At 40.9% G+C, this 12,104-nt stretch overlaps 1 protein-coding gene across 1 annotated transcript in view; it reads right to left on the reverse strand.

Annotated features, from left to right (window-relative positions):
- The window catches only part of LOC135222937 (histone-lysine N-methyltransferase NSD2-like), a 159,509-nt gene that overhangs the window by 112,586 nt on the left and 34,819 nt on the right, over nt 1-12,104 (reverse strand). The window contains 2 exon segments of the mRNA XM_064261387.1: nt 1,963-2,120; nt 3,984-4,140. Of these exon segments, the coding sequence (XP_064117457.1) occupies nt 1,963-2,120; nt 3,984-4,140 (315 nt within the window).

Raw genomic sequence — 12,104 nt, forward strand, 5'->3', positions numbered from 1 at the left:
AAAAATTTCTGATTTTTTCGGAAGAGTTACCGCACGGACGTAAGGAAAAAGTTTATTTCATAAATTCACCATAAATCGAAATATTGTGTTAGAGACTTCCAATTTGTTGCAAAATGAAGGCAAATGATTGAATATTACTCGAATATAAGAGTTTTAGCTTACAATTGCGTTTTTCGACCATTTCGGTAGAGTCAAAGTTGAATGAAGGTTGAAATTTTGGCACTTATTGTTATTTATATGAATATATTTCAAAACTGATAAAAGCTACAACCATGGGTTGTTTTGTTGTATTCTACATGAAATTGTGCACATTTTCATATATAACACTTTATGTAACAGCTAATTTAAAATGGTGCAAACATTATGACAATCGGACGAAAAAAATTTTCTGATTTTTTTCGGAAGAGTTACCACGCGGACGGAAGGAAATTTTTTTTTTTTTTTTTGTTTTTTTTTTTTTTTTTTCCCTAAATTCACCATAAATCAAAATATTGTGCTAGAGACTTCCAATTTGTTGCAAAATAAAGGCAAATGATTGAATATTACTAGAATATAAGAGTTTTAGCTTAAAATTGCATTTTTTTACCATTTCGGTCGAGTCAAAGTTGACTGAAGGATGATATTTTGGCACTTATTGTTATTTATATGAAAATATTTCAAAACTGATAAAAGCTACAACCATGGGTTGTTTTTATTTGTATTCTACATGCAATTGCACACATTTCCATTTATAAAACTTTATGTAACGGCTAATTTAAAATGGTGCAAACATTACGACAATCGGACAAAAAAATTTATGATTTTTTCGGAAGAGTTACCGCGCGGACGTAAGGAAAAGTTTTTTTTATAAATTCACCATAAATCGAAATATTGTGCTCGAGACTTCCAATTTGTTGCAAAATGAAGGCAAATAATTGAATATTACTAGAATATAAGAGTTTTAGCTTACAATTGCGTTTTTCAACCATTTCGGTAGAGTCAAAGTTGACCGAAGGTTGAAATTTTGGCACTTATCATTATTTATATGAAAATATTTCAAAACTGATAAAAGCTACAATCATGAGTTGTTTTTTGTTGTATTCTACATGAAATTGCACATATTTTTATATATAAAACTTAATGTAACGGCTAATTTAAAATGGTGCAAAAATTATGTCAAAGTGACGAAATAATTTCTGAGATGTGTCGCTATTACTTTTTAGTGCCATAAGAAAGAAATTCGTGCTTGCGCGCCTGCATAACGATTGTAAACAAAACAACGCCTTGATCCGTGAGCTCCCAGTATCCCCCAAGGCGCGATTCAAAAGTTTTCGCCTAGTAGGCCTCCTATAACTATTTTTCCACGAATTTAAAAAAAAAACATTTATATCGACATACCATACGTCCAATCAGCACCCAACAGACAATATAGTATATCGACATTTAATACATCCAATCGGCGTTAAAGGGTTAAATAACAAAATATTACCAAAATTATCAGTAATACTGTAAATGTAGAAATAAACATAACAAATTGGGATATAATATAAATATAAATATATATATAGATATATATAATACTTGGGGTCACACTGAAGAGTTAAAAATGCTGCATGGGGTTGTGCAAAGAAGAGAGACTGGTTACAGTACAAGAAAGAAGTACAGACATACATAAGTTATGCTTAATATGAAAACCAGTACAGTACATTTCAACTATTTGCAACTCAAATGAAACATCTAAATGCCAATAGCTTTGCAAATCCCTAGTCCTGATATATTCTGGGATGAGCACCAAAAATGTGATAAAACTATGAATAACAAGCTTTGCAAACAAATTTCTCACAACTTTTATCATAAAATCCTCACACTGGATTAACAAACAGCAGTATGAGAATGTATACTATATCACTAAAAAAACAAATCCAAAGACACAGGTGACTGGTCTGGTTATTTATGTTGCATTATAGTAATGTATGTGCTTACCTTAGATTTCAGATCATGAAGATATTCCTTTAACTTTGCATAGCCCTCAAATGGCAATGCACTACTAGGAGCAATCCAGTAAGTTTGTGAATTATCATTGAAGAACTGGACGAAATACAAACGAATGCAGCTCAATTTTCCTTGCCAACTTTGTTTCACTGTGGAAAGAAAATGTTTTAAACTTCCAAGGACAAAAACACTGCCAGTTCAACTAAGTTTAGTACGCTGACCTGCAACCACCTTCATGCCAACAAGAAAACCCATTTCATACCCTCTAAAATTACCAGTGAAAAGTCATAGACATGGATAACCTACACAGCTATAATAATAAACTAGTTTAATTTCTTAAAAAAGGGAGCCATAATAGCTTAATCAACATATATGTCTTAACTATAAAAACAAATATTAATAAAATTAAAAAACTTTTCTGGTGGTAAAAAATCTGACCACTAAAGGTACAGCATGCTCCTGAGTAGTCTATCTTAACTTTCATCGTACTGCTATGTTAATTTTAATCTGAATTTCTTGGTAATCCAAATCTGTCAGGATTAGGCAAAACTACAGATTAAAAAGGGGGAAATTCAAAATATTTTTATGGGTACAGAGTACAAAAAATTTTCATTACATTTATATATCAGGATGAAAGCTCAGTGAATAACACACTAAGTTACATAAGGCTGTTTACACATCTGAGGAGGAGGAACCTTTTTTGATAGAGGGGGTGTGCTATTCATAAATACATAAATGGGAGAAGATTTAAATGTTCCTCTGGCTAATCCATGTATCTCTAATAAAATTCAGTCCTAATTTTGCAGGTACATGCAGATATAAAAACTTAGCATAGATATACAGTTTTGGGAAAAGCAGTGCTTTACATAGTATTAACAACAAACATTTACTCTCTATAGCTTAAAGTAATTATCATTAGTTACTCACAAAGCCTCTAGTTTCTGAGACACTTCAAGTTCTTTGCACATATATTAATATCCACTATACAACTTAAGTTCTTTGGGCATATATAAATATAAACTACATAGCAGGCAATTTCTTGTAGAAAACCTCAAGCTATGTATTTCAGTATACTTCACTACTTTTTTTATGATGAGCTGTAAGCACTGTTCAGACACAACTTAATGTGGAAAAGATGATAAATGAAAAGTAAAAACAAATAGTATAAAATATTTAATCTAGGACTATTTTTGCTATTCCATAAATAGTTACAGCACACAAATAGGAAATAACCCATGACATTTGATACTTAACACTACTGATCCTAATTATACTCTTAAATGTTCCAAAATTTAGTCATGTGCTTTTTTCAAATCAAAAACACTTGATGTTGTCTGCCTACAAATTTTTTGCAAATAGAAAACTCATTTGGACTAAAACATCACTGGTGGAATGCTAAAGATACTCTAAGCTGCTGAAAGCATGCCCTATGATATGTATATGGAATGTCATCTGGTCGAGGAGCAAATATTTCCTTCACCAAGGCCTATTCAAGTTCTGTTATGTTAAATGATACACATGGGAGGACTATTAAAATTTGTTCTTCTCTCCATCAATAATCTGCATGAGGTTAAATTTCTGATTTTTTGACACCAGCATAATGGCTCATATGTCCACAACCATTTGGAGATCAGCTAACCTTTTAACTTGCCCATATCAGCGTGAAGATTCTACAATTCTGATCACTGACTCTGGTGGTTTAATGTAGATAGACACCGTAGATCTTTTCTGCATAATGCTGATTAATTAGGTCCAGATCTGTCAAATGTTTGATGAATGATTTTCTTGAGAGAGAGAGAGAGAGAGAGAGAGAGAGAGAGAGAGAGAGAGAGAGAGAGAGAGAGGAGGAGATAGAGAGAGGAGAGAGAGGAGAGAGAGAGCGAGAGAGAGAGAGGAGAGAGAGAGAGAGAAGAGAGAGAGAGAGAGAGAGAGCTTAAAAATTATTGGTCAAAACAAAACTGGAGCAATTGGAAACTTCAGACACCCTACACAATAAAGAACAAAATACTTACCATGTAACTTGGTGAACTCTCCATTATCTGGCTGATAAGATATCATGGCCGGCCATAAAGGATTTCCTTTTAAAAGTACCCACACCAAGTCACCAACCATGTGTTCACATGGATGCTCTTTTTCTAAATTGCTGTAGTCCACACCAACAGGGAGATCCTTCAGTATATAAAAAATAAAAAAATTAGTAACCAAAATGATTTAAGTCAATTTCAAAAAAATACAGAACTATAAAATTAAAAAAAAGCACAAAATAAGACAATTTTCATGATAGTTACCTATTGTTAAAGTTAGCCTACATCTTTGTGTCCTCAGGTTTTATTGGTATTTAAAAAAAATTTCTGTTACAATTGGCTAACCTGTTAGGACTGTCTCTGCAGTCACCTGTTTTCCCACCAGGTGGGGTCAGAATGTACACTTTCAAGTCAGACCTCTTCATAACCACCCACTAAGATCTGGGAAGGCTGGGTGGGTTTCCATTATATGTATTCAAATTATTAATTTGACATAAGTGACTTACCAAACAATTACATTAGCTGTACGCTTTCTTACCTGGTAGTCAAAAATTCAAATTCCTGGCGGCGGTAGCAGCGCTGCCATCGTTTGTGTAGGTGATACAGATCCCGCCCACTTTCGGGAATACCTGGTACTGCTGAGCTTTAGACTTCAATTCGTTTTCTGCCGGCCACAGGGTTACACTGGTGGTTTGTTGTTGCAGTCGACTGTCGTCGCCATTGTGGACTTTTTCTTTTTGGTGATGTACAATTGCTTGGTTGGCTTTTTTGCTTCATCAGTTAGCTGCCTAGTTATTAGCAAGTTATTACGAAGATGTCTGATGCTAGTTCTTCTTCATTTAGGTTTTGCAGCAGTGGCTGCAAAACTAGATTAGCTAAACTATGTTACGATCCGCACTCCAAATGTGTTAAATGTAGGGGTCAGTGCTGTAGCAAGGAATTCACTTGTGATGAGTGCCGTAGTTTAGATGAACAAGGTTGGAAGACTTTTCAAACTCATTTGGATAAGATGGACAAAGATAGGAAAAGGATAACAGCTCTTAGAGCGGGTAGTAAAACTAGAGTAGAGACAACTCCTGTGCCTTTAGATGCAAACAAACCGTCACTATCTTCTCCACTTTTATCGAATATTTCACCTATTGAGTCCTCCAACTTCAGTACCAATTACTCCAGACCAGGTATCCCATGTTTCCGATCCCAACACCATTTCCTTGTTAGAGTCCAAGATGGACAAGAAATTTGAGTTCTTGGTGAAATCCGTTATGGATTTGGGTGCCGTTTCGTGCGTTCGTAGAGAAGTCAAGTGAAAAGGCCAGTGTTAGGCCAAGTGTCAGTGTCAGTGTCGTGTCCGAGGAGGCGGCTGTCCATTCCCCGTTCTCCTTAACGAAGGTCACTGTCATACTCCCCAGCTCCCGGGAGAAGACATACCGGAGGTCGAAGGGAGACTGGGGGAGTTTGCCCATGGTCAGTCGCCAACTCCGTCGACTCGCGAGTGCCCAGAAAACGCCGCTGGAAAGGCGTAGATATCAGTGACGCGCAGTTGTCGTCTGACTCGGAAGTGCAGTCGCCTGTGTCGAGGCGAAATGTGTGGAGTGATTTAGTGTCGAGTCTCTTGAAGAGACATGCCCACCGTACGAGAGGGACGTTGCCGCCTATTAAAAAATCCAAGGAGCACTGGAGTCCACAACCTTACTGCAGTTTCGCACCGGACCAGTTTTTCCGGGAAGATCATCAGTCCTCTTCGGATAGCTTAACTTCGGACGGAGTCAGACGCTCACGTGCGTTACAGCGCTCGCGAGACTGCCTCGCCTCATTGTGTGTCGATAGGAGTTTCGACTCGTTCGCCTCATTCGTCTCGAGCTGTTTCGACTTGTTCGCCTCATTCGTCTCGAGCTGTTTCGACTCGTTCGCCTCATTCGCCTCGAGCTGCTTTGACTCGTTCGCCTCGTGTTGTTTTGACTCCCTCAGTCATCGTTTTCGAAGAAGAGCCGTATGACAGCCACGACTTTGTCTTCGCCTAAGGATGATGCGAAGGCCAAACCCTTGCTAGAGGATTCTGCTTTGGGTCCCTTTAAACATCAACTTCAAGAATTGATGGTCTTTTTGAAGAAGACAACGAGCCAGACGGAAAGGAAGATGGGGTATCAACCGTCCTGTCGGAAGAGGAAACTCAAGACCAGGATTTGAAGCCCTCTTCTGCTTATTCTAGTCTGTTAAGGTTTCTTTTACAGACTTATCCGGATTTTTTTAAAACAGTTTCGCCTTCTTCACCTCCCTCGATGTTTGTGAAGGATAGGAGATCAACGCCTTCGGGGTTACCGAAACTAGTTCTTTCTCAGTCCTCGAAGCACTGAAGGAAGTAGAAGAGTGGCTTGCTAAGAAAAGGGAGTCAGGCAAGATGAAGAACTTATACAAGTTGATCGAAGTCTTCAGTTTTCTGGATTGGACTATTGCAGCGTTAGCCAGGAAAATTGAAGATTGCCAGTCTCTACATGAGGATTTTTCTGCCGAATGGCTCAATGTGTTGTCCTGTGCTGACAGGGCAGTGAGAGACGGTTCAGGGGAACTGGCTGCCCTATTCACTATGGGAGTATGTACTAAAGAAGAGAGAATGGTGGTGCTCCTTCACATCTCTAGGAGTAACCACGAACCAAAAATCAGCTTTGTTGTTCTCCCCCCAGAGTAAATCTCACCTGTTTCCAGAAGAAACCATTAAGCATGTGCTGTCGGACCTCGAGAAATGATCTTCTCTTTCAGTCAGCGAGAAGACCTAAGGAACCTCCAGCGACAGGAGCCAAAGCTTCTCCTCTACAAAAACATCCCTTTTGAGGAGGTAAGTCGAGGTGGCAGCAGAGACAAAGAACAAATCTACGAATCACCTCCAAGTCTACCGAGAAACCTTCCTTCAACACAGAGAAATGATCGGAAGGTCCTCCACGACTACTGGGAGGAATGAAGTCGAAGAGGAGCAGAACAGTGGGTAATTCAGGTGCTTCGAGAGGGATATGTGATCCCTTTTACACAGGATCCACCAGTGTACAATACACCTGTCTGTTTGACAGCATACTCGACAGGATCAACAAGAGCTTTGGCTTTAGCCAAAGAAGTAAAAGAGCTCATCAACAAAGAGGTCATAGAGGAAGTAACAGACACGAACTCCCCAGGGTTTTACAACAGGCTCTTCGTAGTCCCCAAGGCATCAGGGGGATGGAGACCTGTGTTGGACATAAGCGCTCTGAACCTCTTCGTCCGGAAGACGAAATTCCGAATGGAAACCAGTCGATCGGTAATGTCAGCCATCCAACCGGGCGACTGGATGGTATCTCTCAACACGAAAGATGCATACTTCCATGTCCCCATCCGTCAGAACTCCAGGAAGTTCCTGAGATTCATCTTCAAGAAGAGAGTCCTCCAGTTCAGAGCCCTCTGCTTCGGTCTGTGAACCGCCCCTCAAGTATTTACTCGGATTCTTGCTCCTCTGGGAAAGTGGCTGCATTTGATGGGGATCAACACAGCTTTTTACTTAGACGACTGGCTCCTGAGAGCCAGATCCAGGCGTCGGTGTGTGAAGGACTTGGAGAAGACACTTACTTTGACACAACAATTGGGTATCATAGTAAACACGGAGAAGTCCCAACTGATTCCAACTCAGAGGATTCTCTATTTAGGAATGATACGAGACTCTCTACCTTTTCGGGTTTTTCTCTCTCCGAAGAGGATAGAGTCCTGCCTGTCGACAGTCCAGCAATTTCTAGTTCGCTGTCCTGCTCAGCGCTCGAATGGATGAGCCTACTCGGGACCCTGGCTTCAGTGGAGAGTTTTGTCAGGTTAGGACGCCTACACGAGGCCGCTTCAGTTCTTCCTGAAAGCAAATTGGTCTCGGAAGACACAGTCGGACTCACTAGTTTTCCCCCCTGACGGAAGAGATAAAGATGGATCTTCGTTGGTGGCATTCGAGGGAAAGATTACAAGGAATCTCCATAGTCGTGTCGAACCCCGACCTGCAGTTCTTCTCAGACGCCTCAGACAGCGGATGGGGAGCCCTCCTAGGAGACAAGAGTGTGTCAGGTCTGTGGACAGAATGAGAAAAGATCTTGCACATCAATGGGAAGGAATTGAAGGCCATCCTCTTAGGGCTACAAGCGTTCGACCACTTAGTCACCGGAAGAAACGTAGAGGTCTACTCAGACAACACCACAGCACTGTCATATGTACAGAAGCAGGGAGGGACCCACTCGTTCTCTCTCAATAAGATAGCCGAAGATCTCCTCACCTGGACGAACGAGAAGAGAATCACCCTTTTTCCAAGATTCGTGCAAGGGAGAATGAACGTACTTGCAGATGAACTGAGTCGGGTAAATCAGGTGTTACCAACAGAATGGACTCTGAACAAGAGTGTGTGTCAAGACCTCTGGAAGCTTTGGGGAAGATCATCGATAGATCTGTTCGCCACATCGAGGAACAATCGCCTTCCCATTTTCTGTTCTCCTATTCCAGAACCACTAGTGTGGAGAACAGATGCGATGCTGCTAGATTGGAGGACAGGACTGGACGTTTACGCTTCTCCTCCCTTCGGGATAATAAGAGAGGTCTTAAACAAGCTTCAATCACACCAGAATGTGACAATGACCCTAGTGGTACTATTCTGGCCCAGGAAAGTGTGGTTCCCGGACCTTCTCAATCTGCTGGTGGATTTTCCCAGGCTACTTCCACAAAATCCATCGCTTCTGAGACAACCCCATTTCAACCGATATCACCAAGGGTTGTCCGCTCTGGCCCTGACAGGATCCAGACTGTCAGGAACCTGGTCAGAGCAAAAGGGTTTTCGCAAAGGGCGTCAGAGGCTATTGCTAGCAGCAGAAGAAGCTCTTCTGCCAAGCTCTACCAGTCCAAGTGGAGAGTTTTTAGGTCATGGTGCAGACGACATAGCATCTCTTCTTCTGAGACATCTATAACAGAAATTGCAGAATTTTTGTTATTTCTGAGGGACACCAAGAAGTTGGCCACTTCAACTATTAAAGGATATAGGGCCATGCTTTCATCGGTTTTCAAGCATAGAGGCCTCAACATTTCATCAAATCAGGACATCAGTGACCTGATCAGATCCTTTAGTTCCTCCAAGATTTTCAAGCCTAGAGAAGTGGAATGGAATTTGGATGTAGTTTTAAGGTGGCTCAACAGCCCCCAATTCGAACCATTGAATTCTGCAACCTTGAGGGACGTAACTAGGAAGACACTATTCCTAGTCGCCTTAGCCACAGCGGGAAGAGTGAGTGAGTTGCAGGCGATGAGTAAGGAAGTGGGTTTTGCCCAGGGCAACGCAGTTTGCTCTTATGTAACAGACTTCCTTGCTAAAAATAAGGATCCTTTGAATCCTTGGCCCCGTTCTTTCAAGATAAAGAACCTAACAGACTTAGTCAGGTCGGAAGATGAGGAACGTATATTGTGTCCGGTCAGAGCCATCAGACACTACCTGACTAGGACAGAAACTGTGAGAGGAGAGGAGAGCCGACTCTGGTGCTTGCTGGAAGCCTGTCTCGGCCTCTTTCAAAGAATGCAATGTCCTTTTTCCTGAGGAGTTTGATCTGAGAAACGCATGCCCAAACTCAGGAACAAGCTCTTAGGGTGCTGAAAGTGAAGACGCATGAGATTCGTGCAGTAGCAACGTCACTGGCTTTCAGACAGAATATGTCTCTATCCTCCATTATGCAAACTACGTTCTGGAGGTCAAAATCGGTGTTTGCATAGCACTATTTGAAGGAGGTAGAAACTACTTACGATAACTGCTTTAGATTGGGACCGTTGTCAGTAGCGGGAATGGTGTTGGGAGAGGAAGCATAGGGGGATTCTGTTTTTTCCCTCTACTATCTCCTCGCCTTGAATTTGAGGTTTTTTGAGTTTGTGGGAAGCCTGGGGGTACATGTACCTGAAGTACCCACCAGTTCTTATATCTGGTTAAGGGTACCATATGGTTTTTAGTGTAGGTGATGGTTTTGTATGGTTTTTTATCTGGTCTTTTCGACCAGGGCAAGGGCAAATTATTGTTGTTTTTGTCAATCATCGGTGAACTTCCATGATTGCAAAAAATCCCACCATTAGTAGGGACGACCCTGGCCTTTACTGCCACGTCTCCTACATGTGATGGGAGCGCCAACCAGAGGCAGCATCTGCCTGTAGCTGCTCTCTCACAAGGTAAGGTACTGCAGACATTATATATAATGTGAGCACATGACTGTTGTTTTTTGTTCATAAAGCCAGCTAATGTAATTGTTTGGTAAGTCACTTATGTGAAAATGATATTTTAATGATAAAATAAGGTTTCACATATACTTACCAAACAATTACATTAGCTGTACGCTTTCTTACCTGGCAGTCAAAAATTCAAATTCCTGGCGGCGGTAGCAGCGCTGCCATCGTTTGTGTAGGTGATGCAGATCCCGCCCACTTTTGGGAATACCTGGTACTGCTGAGCTTTAGACTTCCATTCGTTGAGCCGCAATGTCCATCTGTGGGGAGGAGGGAGGGCTCTGATTATGTAATTGTTTGGTAAGTATATGTGAAACCTTATTTTATCATTAAAATATTTTTAATTTGAAAATTATCATTATTGGGAATGAATCTTACCTACTGTTAGTCAGCTGACTACCACACTGAATGAGGATAGTGGGTTAGTGTAGCCAGAGAAAAAACGTTCAGCCAAGCGAACTGAAAGCCTTTTTTTCAACCTTCCTGCCTGTTGTGAGATCCTTACTGGTAGTGAGACTTGTTCGAGGATCCTTACTCATAAGAGTACTGAGCCGAAAACCCAAACCGACAGTCCAAAACTAAAGACACTATCACCTTCATATATGAGGATATGCACCTATACTCCATTGTGTACCTTCATGCTCCCAAAATTCAAAAACATGATTTCCTAACAATTAATGATAAGGGAGAAAGCAAGGTTACTATCATATTTGGTTTACGAGAATGCGTCCCTGCCACACCGAAAGGACTAAGGGATTTATACCTCAAATACAAAACAGTTACGAGCACACTACACTGTTTGTGTTACGAGCTGAGCCATTATAAGTAAACAGTTTCCTAGCTTGTTCTCCCGACTGTTCACCAATTCCCAAAAACTCTACTTCCATAACACACCTTACCACAATCAATGTTAATGTCTTATTCATTCTAACAGGAGCCGATAGAAGTAAACTAAAGAGCGCCAATTAATGGATTCATCTTCAGCAAAAGGAAGTGAAAATGGCAACACGGCAGCTATACACTGCTTATATACTAAAGGGGAATCAAACAAAAACATGGTTGAAACTCCTAAGGCCCAAACAGAGGAACTCAGATGGAAGAGATGATGCTGGAATGTTAGCATTATACCACAGAATGTTGGGAGACAGTACCAAATGGAGTGAATGGGTACTATTTGAGGGGAGGAGAGGATTTTTGTACATCACCACCTGTGGGTGTAGTCTGCATAGATATGGAAGTTAGACGCTAGTTATAAGGAGTCATTACGTAACCGTGATGTCAGACAGTGTTGTATGCAAACTTAAGGCAATTAGCGAGAAGTGAGAGCTGTTCTATCACCCAGCTAATTCCCTCTAGAAAAGGAAGCAGCTTAACTATTTATATATAGTATATATACACATATATTATACAGTCAGCACAATTTGTCTAGAGATTTGCAACATCAGCCTACAGAAAAAATCAATTTCATTGATAAAATATAAAAACAAAATAGTTTAACACTTACATCGTCAATGCTACTTCCCGATGGTGAAGCCCTTGGACGTGGTGACCTGGAGTCACTGTGGAAGACAATCAACCAAGTTTTGACAGTACTTCCCCACCACACCTTCTGGATTGCAATCTCAAGCTTGGGGATTATCGAGGTATCCTCCTTATGAAGGCAGCACTTCAAGATTCCCCAGAGGTTTTCTATGGGGACAGATCAGGTGATTAGCCAGGCCAATCATGGATATAGTCAACCTCGTTGTCAGAGAGCCACTTTTTGACTGTCCTTGAAGTGTGGTAAGGGGCACCGTTCTGCTGAAGGATTTCGCAGCCGGTTTTGGCGAAGGACTCAGCTAAATTGCCCTGGAGCAGCTTAAT

The sequence above is a fragment of the Macrobrachium nipponense genome, chromosome 8 (assembly GCF_015104395.2).
Source record: "Macrobrachium nipponense isolate FS-2020 chromosome 8, ASM1510439v2, whole genome shotgun sequence".
Taxonomy (NCBI): domain Eukaryota; kingdom Metazoa; phylum Arthropoda; class Malacostraca; order Decapoda; family Palaemonidae; genus Macrobrachium; species Macrobrachium nipponense.